The following is a 20,282-nucleotide window of genomic DNA, read 5'->3' on the forward strand; positions in this document are numbered from 1 at the left end:
GTTTGCTTCACTGTCCACCGGGTTGTGGTCGTGCCGTTCGCAGGTCATCTGCTCCATAGAATAACTGAACACAAAACCACCGAACTATGTTCCTAGAGTTGACGGACGAAGAGAGACCCAAGGAGGCCTCGTCATGCGACCGGCACATGGTGGTCGCATCCCCACGAGTGTGGTTAGAGAAGTTACGCCACCGGTTGAGCCTTGATACAAGGCAGGTCTCCAGAGCGCTGAGGCGGTTCGCTGATTGCTTCTAGACTAGTAGGAGGTGCGGCCGAGTCTAGCTTTGACCACTATCGCCGGCGAGGTTCCTTGCCCGAGGAAAATACGCTCCCACGAAGGCAGTACTACAGCATACTGTGGTCGAACAGTCCTGGCCGGATCCCGAGCCCAGAGCATCGGGTTGGTCCTCCCACTCTGCACTCCTGCATGAGAGAAATGAACCGGCGACGACAGCATAAGCATTGGAGAGCACTAGCAAGTGTAGGTATAAGTACAACCAAGCAGTCAGCAAACAGAATAATACACATCACACGTTCCAATCGGAAGTACTGAAGAACTCCGGGTCAGCCTGTACCCAATCAATCATGTAGTCATCGGCCGTACGCCCCTCGTCTTCGTCGTCGGGCTCGCCTTCAGCCTGTTCATAACCTACAAGCTCGTCTGCGCCAGCTTCTTCGACCACGGGGAGTACGTCTCGCGATTGCTCGGACATACCACCGCGAGATGGCGGAGGGTCAGTCGCCTTGCTAGCCTCTGCTGACCCGCTTCCGGGTTGAGCACCGCGGGCATCAGCACCAGATGGGCCTTCGGCCTCGAAATCCTGCGCGTCCTCATCCTCTAGCTGCAGCTCCTCCCGTGCGGCAAGCTGCGCCGCCTGCGCGTCGTCGACGTCCTCGAAGTCGCCCAGAGCGCGCGTAAGAGCACCTTCGTCCGCACCGGAGAGCAGCGTGCGCCAGTCGAATTCGCCCTTCTGGATCACGATATCGTCTAGGGAGCGCTTCTGGTTCGCTTTGCGGAGAAGCGCCTCCTCGACGGTGTGTTGCGAAATGAAGCGATATATATGGACATCGCGAACCTGTCCGATACGATGCGCCCTAGCAGAGCAGAGTATGTCAGCGCCTATGTGGAAATTCATCCGATCAGTACGGAGACTCACCGATCCTCGCATTGACGATCCATCTGTGGGTTGAAGTCGCTGTCGTAGAAGATGACGGTATCCGCGCCAGTCAAGCTAGCACAGACGTGAGTAACAAGGGAAGAGTACAGAAAGAGAGAACGTACTTGATGCCGACCCCTCCTGACCGGGATGAGGAAATAAAGCAGAAGACACGTGGGTCGGCATTGAAGCGCTCGGTAATGTACTGCCTGTCCTCGATCTTCGTCGCACCATCTAATCGCAAGTACAAGTAGCCATGGAGGTTCAGGAAGACTTCGAGGATGTCCAAGATACGCGTCATCTGCGTGAAGATGAGGATGCGGTGACCGCCTGCTTTGCGTTCGCGCAAGAGCTTCGCAAGTACCTGCAGCTTGCCACAGTCGTACTGCAGCAGGGAGGGATCTGGAAACGCGATCTGGAGCTTGACGGCCAAGCGGTGGAGTGGCTTATCGAACTGCGGCTCCTTGATGGTCTCGGTGACAGCTGGCGGTAGACTGACGAGCGCGATGGCAGGTAGGTCTCGCGCGACCACGCTAGGCGTGACGAAAGCGAAGCGGTCGATGAGTGGGGCGACAGATTCAGCTCGGGTGGCATAGGACTGCACCATAGCCTGCGTCCTCTCAGGAGTGGACAAGTACAGTGCAGGTTGCGCCCGTACGCCTAGAGGGGCAAGCGGGGTGTAGCAACGCTGTGCCAGTGCCAGCGTCTCTGCGCTGTACACGGGAAACCGGCTACAACGAAGACGATTGATGTAGCCAATGTGAGTCCAACGCGGTATAGTGGCGGCACGTTGTTGGTAGGTCCTATACGCCCGAAAGCCAGAGATGGTCCGCGTGTCTCGTGGAGGAGGCTCGCCGGGAAGTTCGGTGATCATGGGAAGATGGAAGGTGCCATCCAGCCGTCGAGTCTCTCCGGCAGCCAACTCAGAGGCACCGACCAGACCGACGAAGCGCAGGCCCAAAAAGTCCATGTTGAGTTCATTCTCATCAGACTCAGACAGTAGACGTCGACGGACGAGCAGCTCCTTGATCTCATAATCGGCGACGGCCGACCGCGGCATGGCGAACGAGGTGACGATGGGCCGGACCTCGAAGAGATCGGGGTGGTTGACGACCTTCCGCAGCTGCATGAGGATGTTGGCAATCTTATGATAGACACCAGACTGCAAGTCGTGACGCGTCTCTGCGCGAGCCATGAATTCGTCATACAGGAGGCGCTGGCGTTTCGACAGGGGGCACATGACGATGTGCTCGTACTTCTGCGGCAGCTCCTTCTCAACGTCACGCTTCAAACGTCGAAGCAGGTACGGGCGCAGAACAGTATGCAGCTTCGAGACGCGTTGCTGAGTCTCACTGTCGATAGCGCCCAGCTCTATAGCCCGTTCTAGAGGATCTACGACGACGGTTAGCATATGTCAACCTCGACTGCAGCAATCAGACGTACTCGCAAACCATTCGCCGAACTCCTTGAGGTTCGCAAAATCCGTACCAGACATCAAGAATTGCAACAGAGCCCAGAGCTCTGTGAGGTTGTTCTGCAGGGGGGTTCCGGTGAGCAGCAGGCGGCGGAACGAGCGGAACATGAGAAGGATGTTCCAGCGCTGCGACTTGAAGTTCTTGATCATGTGCGCCTCGTCGAGGATCATGTAGTACCACCGCTTGCGCTTGAACACATGCGCGTCGCGGCTCGCGAGCGTGTACGACGTGATGCACGCGTTGAAGTGGTACTTGTTGTTCCACCCCTGTCGCAGCTCCTTCCGCTGTTTCGTGTTCCCGTGGTAGCTGAGTACCTTGAACCCGGGTAAGAACTTCTTGAATTCCATCTCCCAGTTCAGTAGAACGCTCGTCGGCACGATGATGAGATGCGGGCCCCAAATACCACGGTCGCAGGCCAGGTGAGCGAGGAGCGCGATCGTCTGGATAGTCTTCCTGAAGGTATTCACCATGTCAGTGCGAGCTGTCGCTTGATTGCATGCTATACGTACCCCAAGCCCATCTCATCAGCTAAGATCCCATTCAGGTTCCGCGTATGTATACTCGCAAGCCACTCCAGCCCAGCTTGCTGATACGGACGCAGCGTACCACGGAGGAGGAGGGGCGGCTTCACCTTCGCTTGGGGATCCCACTCGACAGGTGCGACCGCGTATGGGCGAAGATAGTACGGAATGGACGAGTCCTCCTCTATCTCGTCGTCAGCGGCCTCCTCTTCGGCGGCGGGCGTGGCACTTGCAGGCGGCGCGTCTAGGGTCTCCGGTACATCGGCAGGGGACTTGTCATTGTCATTGTCATTGATGATCGTACCCTCGGGAAGAGCAGTATCCTTGGCCTGTGCTACCGAAGGTTCAGGACTGAACGCTCGAAGCACAGGGGTCGTATCGTCAAGGATGTGTGGCACGTCACCATTGGCTGCGGGACTGGTGACCTTCGGAGTAGCAAGGACGAGCTCCTCAGCATCGAGGACCGACTCTTTCGACGCATACACATACGTGGTGGAACGAGTTGGTGTACGCTTCCCGTCTTCTGTTGGCCCGGCGTCGTCAGCGATGACAGTAGACACACCTTCGACTTCTGTCGGTGTAGGTGACCCTGGCCGAGACCCTTCCCTGCTTCCTGGAGTCTCCGTCCCCAGATCCATGTCCACCTCCATACTGGCACTGCGCGACTGAGACACGCTCTTGACCTCCATGTCGGGTACGAGCATTGATATACCCTCGTCCTCGGCCATGGATTCTGAGTCACTGCTCTCCCTATCGGACTCGGATCGCCCGCCATCCGAACGATTCGGGTCCTGGTCTTCATGGTCAGAATCGATGGGTGTCTGGTCGCGGTGGAAGTCGTGCGTGGAGACGCTCAGCGAGCGACTACGCGAGTCTCGCGCAAGATCAGCCTGCTGAATTGACAAAATCTGTCCAGACTGGTCCAGGATCGCGTTCAGGTGCTCCTGCCCACGCCGTCGTTCCTCGGCCTCCCATTCAAGACGTGCCTGCTCTCGTACATGCTGTTGAAGAGACAATGTCAACGATGCTTGATTGTCAGCGTCAAAAAGCGGGACCACGCACGTAAACTGCCTTCTTCCACTGCGCGATGACCATATGCAGCGTCGACCGCGAGAGAGTCCTCAGTCGCGCCTCCTCCGCCTTGTTCTCGCCCTCCCAGTACTTCCGCACCTTCCCGGCCACGTTAGCAGCCATCTCCCTCCCGTCCACCATCTTCGAACCTGAACGCTCGACCTCAGCCACGATGCTCGCCCATGCGTCCTGCGGCGGCGGTCCCTTGAACACGTACGACGACCGATCTAGCATCCGGCCCTGCTGCCTGAGCTTGTCGACGCGCCGCCACACCGCGAGCTCGTCGGCGATGTCCGCTTCAAGCTCCTCTGCGGTCACTTCGCGGTCACCACGAGTAGTGAAGGAGGACAGGAGCGCGTCAACCGAGCCACCGAACGACGGAGGGCTCGGCTTCTGCAGCGGATTGGTCAGGATAGTCTGTGGCTTCCGCACGATGAGCTTGACGCGTGGTACTGGATGCTTGACCGGCGACGGCGCAGGTTCGGTACCATCTTGAGTACGCGAGAACGAGTTTGCGTTGCGACGTGATAGAGCAGGCGAAGCCGAGGCGTTCTTCGCGGAGAGCTTGGACATACTCGCCGCAGAACGCAGTGGATGCCTTGGGGCGGGCATCTCGACCGCACCCCCTTCCTGAACGACACGACGCTTCTTGCGCGGAGGAGGCTGGTCATGTCCGTTCACGCGCGCTGGCGATTGCTCGGGTGCGGTCGGCTCATCGGATATGGACGCTCTCCTGGCTGCCTTCCCCTTTGGAGCGACTAGCGGAGTGGGCAGCATGTCAATTGCTCTCCCTTTGCCCTTCCTCCCATGACCGACTTGGGGAGAGGCACTCTGCGATGCATCCCCGTGCTGCTTCCCCTTCGACTTCGCTTCGGCCTTAATGTCCCAGAACGCGACACTTGGGCTGTCTTCAATGGAGCGTGACTTCTTCGGAGGAGTGGCGGAGACGCTTGGTCCATGTGCAGTCAGCACCTGCAGACGTTGCGCTTGGGCACGTCGTGTCGTGCGACGTGATGGCCCCGCGGAAACGCTATGATCTACCAAGTCATATCGGGCTTGAAACTTCATGTACGATGTGAGCGGCGGAAAAGAGCATGAATGCATAAGGGCACTTACCCTCTGAAAGACGTCGGAATGATCCTCTTTGGCCACCTGGCAAAGTTTAGGTGGTCAGGATCGTCCCCTAGACAGAACGAATAGGTGGACATACCTTCGGATCATATGTCAAGAGAGACACGAACTTTTCGAGGTGAAATGCCTCGCGAACCTGTTTCAGGTGAGATCAGTACGCATAGATATACTTTAGGGCGTACTAGGGTGTCGTGGGTGTCGAGTACTTTGTCCAACTCCTCCTGCCTGTCCTGCATCCACTTCGCCCGCGCACTGTCCAATCCATCTAGGCGTGATGGCCCTCCTGAGTCGTTGTCCTGTGTACCGCCATCGTGTTCAAGACGTTTGGTAGTCGTCGAGCGATGAAACGACTTGCGTCTTGCGCTCATTGCGGCCGAGCCGACCGTGCATACGCAGGGGGGAGGTACAGTTGGTTGATCTCGGCGATTATGGCACCGTTCGAGGAGCTTGTTGGACTAGGATTATCGTAGAAATGTATAGAAATAGCGTGGTGGAAGTTGAGGAGGATAAGGGGGACGAGGACGTGAACGTTCAGGGTTGAGCATGGCGGGACCGTCGTCTGTGAATCTGACGCATGTTTGGCCCGAACAAACGGTGCTTACAGGTGTCCTTATTTAGTAATCCTATTTATCGCCCGCAGCTACTAAGCGACCTGAGTTTGTCTTCTACCACTAGTGCTCCTCAACGTCGCTGAAGTTCAGGACATCACTCGACGGAAATCTCGTTTCATTATGTGTTCTTTCAAGAATCACATTTGTCTCAGCTATGTTGGCATCTGCGCATCGCACTAGTGGCCACCGAAGGATACAGCCTCAGGATCCTTCAAGTCAGGTGAGTCTATCAAGTTTGCATCGTTTATCATACACCACAGTAAATTACTAATCATGAGCATAACGTAGTAGCAGAAGCGCGAATCGTTACGCCAGAGAGCAATAGTTGGTATCTGCATGCCAAGACATATTGGTAGTATCGGACCGACGAGTGTTCTAGCAGTAGGTGAGCCCATATCCAAAGTGGTGAATAATGGAATCTTACCAGGTATCGCAACGGTGTCTCCCTACTACCGGGACCGCACGAAAGCTCTCACTCCGAGCCCCCTCCGGGGCGTGCGCGCTCTTCAGCTAGGCCGTCCTCCTCCTCCGGCGGCGTTTGCTCTCTATTCTGACCCATCGCCGGGCAAGCCTGCCTCAGTCGAGCACATCGCTCACACGTGGCTCTGACTTGCTGATCCTGTTGATCGCTTCCGGCATGGTTGCACCGGCCGTGCTCCTAAGCAACTGGGTGAGATACAATAGGAGTGTCGTAGCCTGTGCGTACACACATTGTGACAGTCCTCACCAGTAAGGATAGTCGTTCCAGACACCGCATTCTGCCTGCTCACCCACATACAGGTACCCCTCGCGGGGCAGCGTAGGTATGTGCCCAACGGAATCTTCGAGATCCCTGGGGGCACGTGCCCTAGATCCCCTCCTCCTCCGCCTCCTCCTCCCTCGACGGGGACCAGCCTGAGATTGGTGGGCGTTGCCACATGTCCTGGAGCCGATCAGAAGCGTAAACATAGCAGCGGCCCTGGAAGAACACACCTCTGAGGGAGATATTGATGCCAGGAAGCTCGACCGGCATCATATTGGAGGAGCTACCATCGGCGTACTGGACTTGAACCTGCGCGAATGCCGGCGGGAACGAGAGATGGGCAAACGGGGCTTCGTTCGAGGGCCGCGGTTCGTCCCCGTTGCCAGCATTAGCGAAGGAGGGAGGGCTGCTCCGGTGTGGGTACGCCATCTGAACCCGAAGAACGAAGAGGAACCAGACAGTCCTGGATGCGAGTCTGCTATGCGCAGGCGAACGTTTCTTAAATATCCGGATGGCGAGGCGGCCGAGTTGTATGGTAATCCACGTAGGTAGATGGGCTCGAGTGTCAATACGAGAACATCTAACCTCATTCGGAGGCGGCGCTGGGATGTATTGCGGCTTCGTGTCCACAGCGCGGTTCTATTGCAAATTGCAGAAGGGGAGAAGGTACAGCGGCCTTCCACCCGGACACAAGAGTCTGATTGACAAGGAAATGCATCCTTAGGAAGATGTCAGAACGCTTCGTTTCGAGCGCTGCGCAGCACCTGCCACCAGCGCCGCTTGGTGTTCTCTCTTTCGGGAGGCGGCGACATCAGCTGTCCTATTCTCGTCCCACAGGCCTTCGTCTCCATGCCGATAGCACTTCAGTTTGGCACCATGACAAACTCTGAACATTGGTCGGCAGCGCATGGCCGTACGTGTGGGTATCGTGATTGAGCTTCGCAGGCCGGGAGCAGCAAATACCAGCGGACTTCGCCAGGCGGAGACAGTTTGGATTACTTCTCAATCTCGTCACGACGTAAGTATGTGAGCTCATCAATGGCACGGTTCGTAGTGATGGATCATTGGATGGAATATTCCTATGAAGAGAACACGAGAACAAGCGTATGGAGAACGGATGCAGAGACTACGGACTGCTTCGTAGAGCACCTCCATCAGCGAGGGTATCGGCCCTCAACCCTGGGGTGCCCACCAAGCCATGTACCGGCGAGGATGTTATAAACACGGTAAATGAAGGAAAATGGAAAAGGGCTGCGTTATAAGACTTTTGATGTTCACAGGAACGGCGAATCATCAGGCAGTAAACGAACACCGTAGTAGGCGTTGTTGAAGTCGGCCGACTGATGATACGCCTCAGGCCGTTGCGCAGGTTCTGCGCCGCGGCGCCATGTATTCTGATCCATCGCGCCTGTCAGGTAAGTCCGTCAGTCGCTGTCAACTAAGGCCATGCAGCTGTTGACACTCGAGCGCGAAGAAAGCGGAGGGCTCACCTGCCAGTGAGGAGACCGGGAGAATGTCCGATTCTATAGCCATGACGTCCAACGGAGGAACTTGACCTGCGTGCTGACGAGCTTGAAGCTGGTCATCTGAGCACCGGATGCCATAGGTCATACAACGTTCGCAATCCTGCAACACATCCCTGCGCCAGCACATCGCTCCAGCAGCTGAGCATGCATCACACTGGAAAGCGCTCTGGAAAGGGCGTGACGTTAGCCCTTGTCAATGACTGGGTGTGAGCGTTGCTCGGTCATCCCGACTTCCAGAACGTCGATCACGAACATGGTCAAGGTCCATTAATGAGAGCGAGAGCTCACCGGGAAGAAATGAGGAGCGAGGATCGGGTCAAGCGTCTGAAGGCTGTCCGGGATGTTGACCGGGGTGTCGGGCACATGCTCAGACATGTCGTACGCCGGAGAGATGGAAGCACGAGGAACGTTGGCGGGAACGGGGGGGACGTTCGCGAGGACAGCGTGAACGCGTTCGAGTGCACCTCCGGCTCCTTGCTGACCATCATGGAGGACGGCGGACGCCAGGGATGCGCTGGTCATCCCGAGGCCGGCGACCTCACCAGAGGGTGGCAGGACATCGATCCGAGCTGACGATAGAGTTGGTGTGGATAACAGCCTCACAACTGCGAAGTGCACGCACCAACTACAAGGGTAACGACGCATCCCGGGAGGACGACATCTGCGGTCTGCATTCCTCCTCCCTGCAGTCCCGCCACCAAAGCGCCGCGGCGCTCCGGGTAGACAACCGTCATGGAAATGGGGTCTGAGGTCGACGGCGCATCGTTCACGACCGCGTCGTGAAGAATGCGCTGATACAACTGGTCGAAGACGGCCATGGTTGAGATGGACGAAGTGCAGAGGCAGCAAAACTTTGGTCGTTCAACTTGGACATATAAATAAGGACACAAGGAGCCAGCGCCGCCGCCGGACTAGGCAATAAACTACTTACCAGCGCCGCAGACGTGCCGGATCAGCCTCCGTCGGATTCTCAGCTGGGCGGTCCGATCGCAATTCATTCAGAAAGCGCGGGAAGTGGATATGCACCTTTCGCGGAGGAGTTCAAGAGACAGTAGGTTTCGCGTAAGGTTCAATGCAGGGCGAGGCCGGCATCCACTGAAGTCCCGAGAATCTGTGAGTGAAACGAGGTGGCAAGATAGGGCGTTCAATCGCACATACCCAGGGAGTCCACGCGTATTCGGCGTGTGCTTGTGTGTTACTTGCTGGTGTACAGTCGCGGGAAGCATGGATGCCGCAGCAGTGGGGTCTTCTATTCGACGCGACTCGGGAGACGGTCTTGCCTCGGAGCTCGTTCACTTATTTTGCGCTTCGTGCCGTCTGTTCCAAATGTGTATAAATGTGAGATGGGTACAGCGTCTCGACCGACTTCGAGCGCTGCCTGGAGGCACGGGGCCAGCCGATTTGCAGTCACAGCCCCCGGTGTCATCCTCACCTTCGCCATCTTATTGTCCTGGGAAGGCGCTCGTCTAGTACGACGAAGTTGCTGACACCTGACGAGTTAGCGAGCGGAATCAGTGTGCACTTCTGGAGATGCGAACCTCTGTCCTTCGCGCAAATTGCATGATGGACTGAGCGGTGTGGTCGAGGGGGTCTGGTGCCGTCTCCCGGGTGGGGTTGTCCAAGAAGGTTTGATCGAAGCCATACGATGAGAACCGCTTGTGCAACGCACAGAGGAAGTCAAAACTGTCGCGTTTATACCCGTAAGCTCTCTCGGCAGTCGAAGGTCGTAAGGTTGAGTGCCTTGCGCATGCTTGTGTGTCGACAATCTCCGTCAGGGTACGAGGCGTTGACCTGACTCAGATGTCGACACAGTCGACAGGTAGAAGGTCCTTGACAGGCTATATTGTTCCAACGATACTTGTGTTCAGAGGCTGCTCCTACCCGCGTCGTGACGAACGTGCACGTATCTTGCAATTTCGGGTACCTCAGGCTGGGCCATTTGACTTGAAGATCGTGAGCTGGCAGAGATGGACTAAGTAGTGTTCATAATGCTGAGTGTCACGATTATGCCTGTACTCATCACAGGAACAACGCCAAGAAGCAGTCTATTCAAGTCTCACAGATGAATCGATGAAGTCTCAGCTGGTGGATATTTCGAAAGTACAGTCGTGGTTCTACTCAGCCAACCGTCACCATCGCGGTCCTGAGCCTGCTGACAAATCCTCTGCCGGTTCCCCGGCCCGCCATGTCTCCGCCGACGAGGCAGGCGGCGCCACATACGACTTGTTCGTATCGTGGACTGCCTAGGGGAGACAAAGGCGCCAGGTCTTCCATTCCTCTTGAGTCCCAGCGTTAGTCGGCATGCGTCTGTTACTCACCTGAGGTCCGAGCTCGAGTGACGCTCTTTCGTCAAGAAAATTGCCGCACAATTACTGCGAGTGGCGGGAGGCGGCAACCAGAGCTTGGCATACCTGCGCCGCGCTTTCTCCTTATATCCAAGTAACTGTGGTGTTGTTCATTTTCTCACATCGAGGTCTGTCCGCAGAACGCTAGGACATGGTGCTCAAGGGACACATGCGACTCTGAGTGGCCGTGACCATTGGGTTGGAAGTAAGTACAATTTGCCTGTGACCACAGACATTCCTCGTGCAACCCGCACTTCACCATCCTGGGAAAACCTTCGACTCGGGGTCGAAAGGGTCAGCCGTCTGAGCACCGAAGATTGTAGGTGATGCACCGTTCACAATTCCATAAAGGGTCCGTGCGCCAGCACTCAATCCCAAGGACAGCGCACTCCGTGCATTGAGAGATGGCCTGAATATATAGTGACGTCAGATACTGATTCTCTTGGGGTGCTATCTAACTCTCACTAGTGTCGGACGCGGTGGGGAGGATGAAATCCGAAGCATGAAACTCATCCAAAGCGGTTGCGAAGCGTAGGTTTGGTCAAGGTTCTGTGAGACCTCGAAAGGCACAAAGTTCATGGCCGAGCGAGGAAGGATGGAGCGGTTTACTGTATGGGATCCTTGCTGGAGTGTCTTGTCTGGCGGCATATGGGGACCGTGAGGAATGTCTACCGCAAATTGGGAGATATCGGAAAGGTTCGCAGATACTGGTTCAGGAGAGTATGGAGTTGGGGAAGGGGGCGCGTGGGCGACTGCATTTGCACCACTAGAAGCTCGCACAGGGATCTCTTCAAGATTAGCTGCGGACCGACGAGAGATGTATCAATGGCGATTCGTAGTTCAGGTAAAAGATGTACGCACTAACGATGAGGGTGACTACCCACGCAGGGATGACAACTTCTGCCGTCTCTATTGCTCCTCCTGGTAGGCGCATAACAAGCGTAGCTTTGAGCTGTGGTATCTCGATGGAGATCGGTTGTTGGGCCACGGCCCCGACGTGCCGGACCGCGTCGTAGAGGATTCGCTGGTATAGCTCGGTAGCCCAACTTTCAAGAAATCCCTGATCCATCGAGTGGTAGTACCGCGGTCAAGGTGACAAGGTCAGTGAGCGAGAGGTAGAAAGGCGAAGGTGGTGACCCAGTACGAGCAAGGTCTTGAGGGTACGTGTGTGAGAACCAGCTGTATGTCGGAGAGCATGAAATACCTGTGCGTTTAAGTTGTCGCCGCCCTTCCGGATCCCAAGCGGGAAAGGCGAATGGCTAAAGGGCCGGGCCGCCGACTACTAACTAGCGGCCACTCCCGGGCGGATCCCATTTAAGGGGTCGCTCGCTGCTGCGTTTCCCACGTTTAACTGTTGGCAAGCACGGGGAAGGGAAGGGAGGAGAGGAGAGGGGAGGGGACGGGAGGGGAGGGGAAGGGAGAAGGACCAGGTACAATATAGCAGTCAGCTACTTGTACCCTGTTTCAATGACCGCAAGCCGTCGCATGCAGTAGACTGCGAACAGCCAGAGGCAGTGAACACTGGAAGGTCGTATCGAAGTGTCGAAGGTCACTAGCAGCACTGCAGCGGTCAGCACAGCTTGGGTCGGACCAGCAGTCCATCACTCACGAGATCCCCGGCCGAGGGCCAGTTAGAACTGCAATAGAAGCTGCTACGCTGGAGCCCAGGGTCCTATACTGAATACCATAGAGAGATACTGTCGGAGCAGGAGCGGATCGAAGCGCATTTGAGGTAGCAGTACGCTAAGAATGTTAAGCGGCCAAGTCCCGGGGGTCAACAGGGCGGTGTCACGATAGCTGTGCGTCCTTGATCCATCTGGGTGTTTCAGTTCAAGCATCGTATATCCTTGCCAACTCCCCTCACCTACGAGATGATGAGCCATGGATATCTCTGGGACTATATGACGTGCTTCGTTCTGAACGTCGACTCGGATGCTTGGCAAGAACTTGCCTTCCAGATTCCAGCGCCTTTAACCACTTCTCACTTTGTGTGGCCCGTAGCCGCATGGAGGTGTGTGAATACAAGCGAAACTTCGTGGATAATGTTCTAGAGAGTGCGTACCCAGAGTCAGTCACAGCTCTAACTTCTTTTGAGCCTCTGCCATCCTTGCCCCACTGGAAGTCGTGCCACGTTGACGACAAGTGACAGCCTTGACCATTGCATATCTCCGGGATGAAACGGCGCTCGAAGACATTGAACAGTACGCATTCACCTATATTGGGAGCGCCGCTCGAATTGGCGAGGAGATTTTGACTTACTCGGCCACGGCGACGAGATATGACAGGCTTCGTGCCCTCAAGGCGGTTCAATTGCAAATGAGATAGCGTCTCAGATTTGGGAGTTCATGTGGGAGGACTGTGGATTATACTATACATACATTGATTGTCAGAATGTCTCTACAAGTTGTACTGCAAACCGGAAGCTCAGCGATAAAAACCGCACAATTTTATGCGAGAAGAGACTTACCGCTGTCATGACGTCAGCCAGACAGTATCTCATCATAGTGAGCTTACGCCAGGGCCCGAAGTAGCTTGCTCGTGAGTGTCAGGGCTTGATGAGCACTGCGGTGACTGACACGAGGGCAAATATCGGTGCACAGATAGAGAGATAGAGGTGTGGGTGCGTGTCAGAGTTCCAAGTTTCATCTCGCTGCCGTGTGGTTGCTTCGAACGTCACCGCCCCGACTGTGCCGCTAACAATCTGAGAGACCGGAGTTTGCCGAAGTCAACCATGCACACTAGCGCCGCAGAGCTCTCTTTCCTTTGGGAGGCGGCGACCACGGCCGCATTCTTCTCCTAATTGCATGATCGGACTGACAGACTGTGTCGCCGTTCCGTAGTGGCGACCGCGTTATCTTCGAACTCTGGCGGCTGATGGTCGGAGTTCAGGCGAGGGGCGCTAGCTGCACATGTTCACTGTGTGTCTTCCATATGTATATGCCTTATAGATCTAAGCGCAACATGCAAACACTAGGTTGATGCAAAGAAAGAAAATCAAGGACAATAAAGGGAGAGCAAGAAGAAAACAAAACGGTCTCCATCGAGCCGAGTGATCCAGGCCTTCACCAGCCTGGGACAAACTCGGGCTCGCGATCAGTGGTAGCCATGGCCATAATCTGTTCCAGCGACGGTCAGCTGTCTATGCACGGGATATTATGAGCGGTGCACCGATCGCAGCCCTGCGATGGATCCGTGCGCCAGCACCATGTGCCGGCGGCGACGCACGCGACACATTCAAAGGCGCGCTGAAAATATACAGACGTCAGCTATACCCCATCCAGACTCCCACGAGCGTCAACATTGGACGGTTGGACGGAGCAAAACTTACCGTAAGAGAGGCCGACTCGGACGCGTAGTTCTGATCGATGCTTCGCGGGACATCCGGAGGCGCGAAGTTGGCCGGGGTTATGGAACGCATCGAGGTGTCGGAAGCAAGCTGGGCAGTGTCATAAGCACGGGAAGCAGGAACAGGCGGGAAATTGCCGGCCTCTCCGGAGGGGTTAGACGGGGGACTGAAGAAGGCCGGTTCAGAGGACGAAGGGTACGGAAGGGGTGAGGAGGTGAACGCGTTGGCGATCCGAGGCTCCACAGCGCCTGAAGTGTGTACCACTTCGACTTGGGCTGCGGGTATGCATGACAGCAGCTCAGCGGCGGATCACAGCGCAGTCGGGATATCACGCACCGACGTTGAGAGTGACGACATGCCCAGGGACGACAACCTCCGCAGTCTGTTCTGTTCCTCCAGGTAGGCGCATAACGAGCGTGCCGATGCGCGGTGGGTATATAATACTAAAAGTGATCGACTCTCGCGCAGGCGGCCCATCTGTCGTGGCTGCGCCTTGGAGGAGTCGCTGGTACAGTTCGTCTAGCCAAGGCATCGAAGGTTAGACCGTCAAGCTAGAGGGAGAGGTGTAAGGAACGAAGGAGTGCCATGAAGAGCAAGGAAATACGCACTTACATGCGCACTTATACTACGCCCAGGGTATTTAGTAACCCGCAGCCCAGCGCCGCCATCACAAAGGGAATAGGCAGCTCCGAGTCCTCCCGACCGACACAAGTTGCCTTCTGAAGCTGTCCTGGAGGCGGGTGCGCGCTTCGTGCCCGATGCGACACTACGGTGGGAAGAAGCAGGAGCAGGGATGGGCGCTGTGACGTTATATTCATAGCTCTGTCGAGGATGCCATACGTGCAGGGCGCATATGCGGCCGCAACAGGAATCGTAGAATCCGGCTGCCCGTCGCGAGCCCCGTCATCACCACCGTCTCAATCCTGCCTCCGCCCTCGGGCTCGTTCGCGGCTCGGGCGTTGTGCTCGTCGATGGCCACGAGCAGCGACCAGACGCAGTTGTACACGATCTCGCGGTGCCACGTAACGGACGCCGGAGTCCGCATCGTGGGGCACAGCGCTACGAAACGGCACTTGAACGCGTTTCGGTACATGGGGAGTCGGAGTGGGGGATGAGGGTGCATGTCCCCGGGGGCGCAAACCCACGTCAGCGAGCGTAGAGCACCGACTGTGCGGTGCGCGTGAGAGCGTCGGGATCGGTAGACGGAGCTAGTTTATCGGATAGAATTTGGTCAAAGCTGTATGATAGAACCGTTGGTGGGACGTGAAAGACGTACTTGCAGACGCCCAGAGAGGCCGGCCCAAAGCTGGCGGAGTTCGATCCCCACATCACTGATGGTCGTGAAAATCTCGCACGGTAGATACTCATTGACAAGTCTACGCACGCACGATGGGTTGTGCGCCTGCCTATACCTTGTCGCGAGCGTTCCCTCACCCCGGGGGTACCACCACACATCCCTTCGTACATCTCACAGAAGATGGCCCGCACACGCTTCCACTCTACATGCTCCTTTCCACACTCTTGGTGTCCTCCGAAGCGTCAAGCTTCGAATGCGGGAAGATGCGTTTTATGGCGCTGGCAAGAGAGGATTGTTCCATCTCAACGGGGATCTGCCGGAACTCGACAGAACGCAACCCATGAGACGCGACCGGGAACCCACTCTCCTGGGGCAAATCGCACTTCGCAGCTACAAGTCGCGGCAGCGACAGGGATTCCAGTGCAGGACAGGAACGGGCGATCTTCCAGAGAACAGCGAGCGTCGTTGAATCCGCGTCGGAGGGACTGCGAGACTGGGTGACCTGGAGCGAACGGAGGTGGGGACAAGCCTCTCCAAGCATCCGTATACTCTCGTCCGATATGAGTATTTGCATGGAGCCTCCGTGTAGTGTAAAGGCAGTCAGGTTCGTGAGCGGACGCATGGCCTCGACGATGGCGGACAATACACATGGGGACGAATTCGGGATGCTGATATCTAGATTGAGCTTGAGAGACTGGAGGCTTGTCGACGGGAGATTGTGAAAAATGGACGAGAGGTGCGGCGGCGGCCCTCCTGCCCCGGAATCGGTGTAGCGCCAGCAGATAATCTCAACGGTGTGCAGCCGATTGGGTTTGATGCCGCGAATGAAGTGGTCGATATTGCCCGGTGTCCCGCAAACCTTCAGCTCCTGGAGGGATCCCAGACCGCCGGGGCCCGCAACAAATTCTGCTGGGATTTTCTGCACTGCGAGCTCCAATGTGTGCAGAGTAGCGAGCACGGGAGAGGCAGTCCAGAAGGCACGCAAGTCCGGGAGGGCGCAATGGTCGCATTGACAGAATCTCAGGTTCGAGAGTCTGGCCAAGCGTCCGAGGGCAAGGACCGCGGACGAGTTCAGGTGGAAAGTGTGGTCGAAATGGAGGGTATGTAGGTCCGGAGAGTGTGCGGCTACCGCGTCCAGCGCCATGGCGAACGCCGGCTCTGCGGAGCCAGGGAGTCGATGCGGCACACCGCGCTCGAACGATATTGACAGATGACGGAGGGTGGGACCCGGGAGGACCAGCACTGGACCAATATCTAACGTGGACAGGTCTCTCAGCACCAGGCTCTTCATCCTCGGCAAGAGAGGTGCACCGTTGGCCTGGCGGTGACTCTGCAGGTACGTCCACGCAGATGAGTGAATGGGGAGCTCGTTCCCGTTATCGTATTGCAGCGCGTGCACGCGGCGAGCATAGAGCTCAAACCGCTGCCATTCCTCGGGCGTCGCTTCCCGTGAGAACATCTATGTAGCTGATTGTCAGCGTCGAGGCCACATAGTCGCTGAGGCCTATATACTCACGCAGGCATCTTCGTATTCGTTGTAGCGGAATGACGGTAGTAGAGATAGCAAGGGATGCACCTCGTCGAGCGTATGCCACAGACTGTCGAGCGCGTGCCGCGAGAATGCCCGACACACCAATGCGGCGGAGTACATTGCTTTCCTGAGCGCATGGCGTTCATAGGGCACCATAAAATCGCAAACGCGGAGCCAACCAAATATCTCCTCCAAAACATCAGGGCAGTCGAGAGCGAAACCGGCGGCGGGTTGCATGATGACGTGGACGAAGGCAAAGTGAGGATAGACGCCCACGCAATTCCCCTTGATCTTGCATCTGTACGTTCCCATCACCGTGCGTCGCTCTGTAATTGCTTTAAGATTGCGCGTGAGTATGTAATCCAACAGCACGGTAAACCAACAGGATGACAGCTTCAAATTGTATGGATTTACTCATAATGAAAGATGCTCACGACAGCAGCACGGTCCACCACTACCCGCCCCGATGCTCGACGTACACCTCGCCCACAAGCACCGCACACCCCACGAGCATCGCGACAAACGAGATCGGCGCATTCACCAGCGCAAACTGTCGCCCGCGCACATGGATGCCCTTCTGGCGCAGAATCTGGCGCCACAGCAGCCCCGCGAGCGACGCCGAGAACGTCAGCGTGAACGCGCCAAAGTTCGACCCCAGCGCGAGCGCGTACAGGGCCCCGTCTCTCGTGCGCGCGTCTAGCCCCGAAGAACTAGAGGATGCCCAGAGCTGGAGGACGCGCGCGAGCAGGATCGTTGCGCCAATGTTCGTCCCGCAGAACTGTATCAGAAGTGAAAGATTAGCGTTGTGGTGCCAAGTAGCTCAAGTGGGACTTACGTTGCAGAAGAGACAAGAGAGAAGGCCCATCCCGCCAACAGCACCGAGCACGCCGGTCCGGGAGACCCAGGCTGCCCACCACCGCGCGAACAGCTCAACCCATCCTAACGTGGAGAGGCCCTGCACCAGGATGAACATGAGGAAGGCGAACGGAAGGAGTGCGATCGGGAGTCGTTCTGCAATGTGCGTCACCGTCGGGAATGTCTTCGTCATGCGCGACAAAACGGGCGAGAGCAAAGTAAGAAGGGTGAGCGGAGGCGAAGGCGCCTTGAGAGAGAGAGGCAAGGACACCATCGAAGGCAAGTCAGACACGGGAGCAGCAATAGTCGGAGTGCGCGAGCTACGCTCTTGAAGCGCAAGCTGCTCCTGGTCAATTCCCGTGTGCGCGTCTGGAGGTGTCGAGCTCGCGTCATCTTCTCGAGAAGGCGTATGACTCAGATCGCGAGCGCGATGCGTCGTCCAGTCAAAGTGTAGATCCCTGAGCAGCATGATCACTGCAGGCGGCACGGTGACTTCCCATACAGGTACGCCGATCGTGCTCACGCCTACAAGTACGCCGAGCGTCACGAGCAGTAGCACGCTCCCGAACACTGCTCCTCGCTTGTCCACGAGAGAAGCACGGACCTCATCTTGGCTCAGTCCTATGTCTATGCGCTTCGGGATGAGAGGCGGGTGAGAGGCGTGGGTGGAAGGCGAGCGCGAGCGAAAAAGAAACAGGAGGAGGGGGAAGACGCAGGCCGAGGCAGCGAGAAAGGGGAGGATGACGTGAGCGGCGTAGGAGAGGAAGGACACCGAGAACGCGCCAGAGAGGACAAGGTTTGTTGGATTGGAAGACACGAGCACCACGGAGGCTGCAACGTCATCGGGGTCAGCGACAAGGAATCGCGCATACAAACACAACTGACCCATGTTGGCAGCGGCGAACTGCGAGAATATCCATGCAGTGGGTGGCGTGATGCTACACGAGATGGTGAGCAACCTTGACCTCGTTACGCATCCCACGTCGCCGCTTACCCCACCACTCTGGTGAAATACGCCAGGAATGCAGTTCCCGACAGGATGACAGGATCCTGGTAAGTGGAATGTGAGCATGGAATTGTGTGCATGCGGCGATATGGATGGCTTACGTTACCGACGATGACTCCGCAAAGGAGGAAGAACATGTAGAGATAGGTGAAGAGCCTCGGACCTGACGAGCCTCCTTTGCTCGCCACCCAGAAGGCGAGGAATCTGAAGAGACCGGTGGTATCAAGGGAGATCGAGATGTACGCCTGAGCGAGATCGTCAGTGTTGTTCACTGACACGAGTTGCGTAGGCCAACATATAACTTAATTCATGTGCGGTGGCTATTTATATCAACGTGGAGATGAGAAAGATATGTCAAACCTCAGCGACTGTCCGCGCCATCTGGAAGATAACAACCGCCACCGGATGCCAGTCCGTCCTTATATGTCGTACACCGCTCGTGAGCCTCGACTAAATCACAACTGAGGTCCATTCCCCAAGGCCATCCACACATCCAACTCTGCGGAGGACTTTGAGTGGAAACAGAGAGCACTTAGGCATGATCGAGGTCGAAATGGCAGTGAAACCACACTCTAACTGGTCCCGGTGTACTCTGCACGGCCGAGCCCAGCAGTGTCGACTCAATTATGCACGCGCAGTGAGGCTGAGACTTTCTCCTCTTCGTGACGTCTGGCCTTCCATGTCTACACCTCAAACTGCGTATCGCCCAGAGTCTCCAACTTGGGAATGAATTTGTCTGTCCTCCACTCCATAGCGAGGGCTGCAGCACTCGCACCCGCACCGGAGCAGCTCACGGCGACGTGTTATCCTGCCTCTGGCTCACCGCAACGAATATTGTTGTCGTCGCGGCAGGCGGGGCCCATCGACGTACTTCTTGATTCGAGAAGGACCGCGAGAGACAGAAGTTGAACCGAATCTCTGAGACACTGGGGCTCGGGCTAACGTGGGCGGGCACGGTATGATAGACTCACCAGAGAGATGAACAGCGCCATGATGTTAAGCGGCTGTATGCCGCTGGTACCCACAATCCCATCTCGCAGCGTTCGTCCGGTGAATACGCCCGCCGCAAGGAGGATGAGTACCGATATGAGCGGGACGGTGACGAAGTTCAGGTGGACGTGTCTCGTCTTCAAAGGTGAGTGTTGATTAGGAACGATCCTCAGGGTGACAAGCACGTGGTGAACAGCTTGGAGGAGGACGATCGGTATCGGAACCCGGAGGGGTGATATCACAGCAAGATCTGGAGGACACGCTGTCATCAGGTCGTCTGCATTACGGGGAGAAGAGCGCAGAACGAACTTGAGAGAATGAACAAGATAAAGGTCAAGATCGCCTGCCAGCTCCCGACCGACGGAGTTGAGTCCGTTGCAAGAACTTGGCTCCTGAAGTGCATGTCGTGAATCTTCCTGTCTGCTAACGTGAATCCAAGCGCGTCTTCTGCCTCGATGGAACGACGCCGAGTGTACCCCTACCAGGGAAGACACGGCCGAGGTAGTGGTGGTGAATTGAGAACATACGCGATTACAAGAGGAGAGGATGGAGAGTATGCGATGAGGTAACGAAAGACTCCGCAGGCAAATGGCTCGCCAGATGGGGCGGGTCGTCAAAGTTGCTATATCCGGCTAATGGCCAAGCAAGACCAAAGCTCCGCCACAAGCGCGTCGAGTCG

At 56.6% G+C, this 20,282-nt stretch overlaps 7 protein-coding genes across 7 annotated transcripts; all 7 read right to left on the reverse strand.

Annotated features, from left to right (window-relative positions):
- Positions 1–437: 437 nt before the first annotated feature.
- On the reverse strand, positions 438–5,908 carry L226DRAFT_562001 (uncharacterized protein). The gene is made up of 9 exons (XM_067683478.1): positions 5,537–5,908; positions 5,434–5,490; positions 5,340–5,375; positions 4,215–5,285; positions 3,141–4,153; positions 2,600–3,084; positions 1,282–2,548; positions 1,157–1,231; positions 438–1,094 (listed from the first exon to the last, which is right to left on the reverse strand). The coding sequence occupies exons 1-9, from the start codon at positions 5,720–5,722 to the stop codon at positions 527–529; spliced, it is 4,758 nt and encodes a 1,585-aa protein (XP_067532623.1). The 5' UTR covers positions 5,723–5,908; the 3' UTR covers positions 438–526.
- A 1,800-nt stretch (positions 5,909–7,708) lies between these two features.
- L226DRAFT_615060 (uncharacterized protein) lies at positions 7,709–9,718 on the reverse strand. Its single transcript, XM_067686723.1, has 6 exons — positions 9,392–9,718; positions 9,165–9,328; positions 8,856–9,098; positions 8,522–8,802; positions 8,198–8,399; positions 7,709–8,115 (listed from the first exon to the last, which is right to left on the reverse strand). Exons 2-6 carry the CDS (start codon positions 9,229–9,231, stop codon positions 7,982–7,984), a joined length of 927 nt encoding a protein of 308 aa, XP_067532624.1. The 5' UTR covers positions 9,232–9,328; positions 9,392–9,718; the 3' UTR covers positions 7,709–7,981.
- A 1,028-nt stretch (positions 9,719–10,746) lies between these two features.
- L226DRAFT_537482 (uncharacterized protein) lies at positions 10,747–11,969 on the reverse strand. The gene is made up of 4 exons (XM_067681333.1): positions 11,783–11,969; positions 11,440–11,731; positions 11,044–11,378; positions 10,747–10,987 (listed from the first exon to the last, which is right to left on the reverse strand). Exons 2-4 carry the CDS (start codon positions 11,645–11,647, stop codon positions 10,874–10,876), a joined length of 657 nt encoding a protein of 218 aa, XP_067532625.1. The 5' UTR covers positions 11,648–11,731; positions 11,783–11,969; the 3' UTR covers positions 10,747–10,873.
- A 1,528-nt stretch (positions 11,970–13,497) lies between these two features.
- On the reverse strand, positions 13,498–14,827 carry L226DRAFT_537483 (uncharacterized protein). The gene is made up of 4 exons (XM_067681334.1): positions 14,537–14,827; positions 14,261–14,475; positions 13,907–14,199; positions 13,498–13,823 (listed from the first exon to the last, which is right to left on the reverse strand). The coding sequence occupies exons 2-4, from the start codon at positions 14,331–14,333 to the stop codon at positions 13,710–13,712; spliced, it is 480 nt and encodes a 159-aa protein (XP_067532626.1). The 5' UTR covers positions 14,334–14,475; positions 14,537–14,827; the 3' UTR covers positions 13,498–13,709.
- Positions 14,628–15,235, reverse strand: L226DRAFT_161126 (uncharacterized protein). The gene has a single exon (XM_067672536.1). The coding sequence runs from the start codon at positions 15,045–15,047 to the stop codon at positions 14,739–14,741; it is 309 nt and encodes a 102-aa protein (XP_067532627.1). The 5' UTR covers positions 15,048–15,235; the 3' UTR covers positions 14,628–14,738.
- Positions 14,937–17,266, reverse strand: L226DRAFT_161118 (uncharacterized protein). The gene is made up of 3 exons (XM_067672535.1): positions 16,738–17,266; positions 15,201–16,680; positions 14,937–15,132 (listed from the first exon to the last, which is right to left on the reverse strand). Exons 1-2 carry the CDS (start codon positions 17,062–17,064, stop codon positions 15,424–15,426), a joined length of 1,584 nt encoding a protein of 527 aa, XP_067532628.1. The 5' UTR covers positions 17,065–17,266; the 3' UTR covers positions 14,937–15,132; positions 15,201–15,423.
- On the reverse strand, positions 17,207–20,006 carry L226DRAFT_547068 (uncharacterized protein; the record flags this gene model as incomplete). The annotated part of the gene is made up of 7 exons (XM_067682470.1): positions 17,207–17,530; positions 17,588–18,438; positions 18,493–18,545; positions 18,602–18,657; positions 18,715–18,858; positions 19,585–19,740; positions 19,890–20,006. 7 exons carry the CDS (start codon positions 20,004–20,006, stop codon positions 17,207–17,209), a joined length of 1,701 nt encoding a protein of 566 aa, XP_067532629.1.
- Between the last annotated feature and the right edge of the window lie 276 nt (positions 20,007–20,282).

Source organism: Lentinus tigrinus (assembly GCF_003813185.1).
Source record: "Lentinus tigrinus ALCF2SS1-7 unplaced genomic scaffold L226scaffold_25, whole genome shotgun sequence".
In the NCBI taxonomy this organism is placed as follows: Eukaryota; Fungi; Basidiomycota; class Agaricomycetes; order Polyporales; family Polyporaceae; genus Lentinus; species Lentinus tigrinus.

What these genes read in the sequence shown, in the direction of transcription:
- L226DRAFT_562001 (XM_067683478.1), bottom strand. Translation starts at nt 5,722, where the DNA reads ATGAGCGCAAGACGCAAGTCGTTTCATCGCTCGACGACTACCAAACGT. An exon ending in GCTGATGAGATGGGCTTGGG is followed by an intron (nt 3,085 to 3,140) that starts GTACGTATAGCA and finishes GAATACCTTCAG; the next exon opens with GAAGACTATCCAGACGATCG. An exon ending in TCAGGAGGGGTCGGCATCAA is followed by an intron (nt 1,232 to 1,281) that starts GTACGTTCTCTC and finishes CGTCTGTGCTAG; the next exon opens with CTTGACTGGCGCGGATACCG.
- L226DRAFT_615060 (XM_067686723.1), bottom strand. Translation starts at nt 9,231, where the DNA reads ATGAATTGCGATCGGACCGCCCAGCTGAGAATCCGACGGAGGCTGATC. An exon ending in CGTCGTTACCCTTGTAGTTG is followed by an intron (nt 8,803 to 8,855) that starts GTGCGTGCACTT and finishes CTCTATCGTCAG; the next exon opens with CTCGGATCGATGTCCTGCCA. An exon ending in TCGCTCCTCATTTCTTCCCG is followed by an intron (nt 8,400 to 8,521) that starts GTGAGCTCTCGC and finishes CGCCCTTTCCAG; the next exon opens with AGCGCTTTCCAGTGTGATGC.
- L226DRAFT_537482 (XM_067681333.1), bottom strand. Translation starts at nt 11,647, where the DNA reads ATGGATCAGGGATTTCTTGAAAGTTGGGCTACCGAGCTATACCAGCGA. An exon ending in GGTAGTCACCCTCATCGTTA is followed by an intron (nt 11,379 to 11,439) that starts GTGCGTACATCT and finishes GTCGGTCCGCAG; the next exon opens with CTAATCTTGAAGAGATCCCT. An exon ending in CCCCACCGCGTCCGACACTA is followed by an intron (nt 10,988 to 11,043) that starts GTGAGAGTTAGA and finishes CTATATATTCAG; the next exon opens with GCCATCTCTCAATGCACGGA.
- L226DRAFT_537483 (XM_067681334.1), bottom strand. Translation starts at nt 14,333, where the DNA reads ATGCGCCTACCTGGAGGAACAGAACAGACTGCGGAGGTTGTCGTCCCT. An exon ending in TGTCGTCACTCTCAACGTCG is followed by an intron (nt 14,200 to 14,260) that starts GTGCGTGATATC and finishes GCATACCCGCAG; the next exon opens with CCCAAGTCGAAGTGGTACAC. An exon ending in CCGAGTCGGCCTCTCTTACG is followed by an intron (nt 13,824 to 13,906) that starts GTAAGTTTTGCT and finishes GTATATTTTCAG; the next exon opens with CGCGCCTTTGAATGTGTCGC.
- L226DRAFT_161126 (XM_067672536.1), bottom strand. Translation starts at nt 15,047, where the DNA reads ATGCACCCTCATCCCCCACTCCGACTCCCCATGTACCGAAACGCGTTC.
- L226DRAFT_161118 (XM_067672535.1), bottom strand. Translation starts at nt 17,064, where the DNA reads ATGGGAACGTACAGATGCAAGATCAAGGGGAATTGCGTGGGCGTCTAT. An exon ending in ACGAATACGAAGATGCCTGC is followed by an intron (nt 16,681 to 16,737) that starts GTGAGTATATAG and finishes TCAGCTACATAG; the next exon opens with ATGTTCTCACGGGAAGCGAC.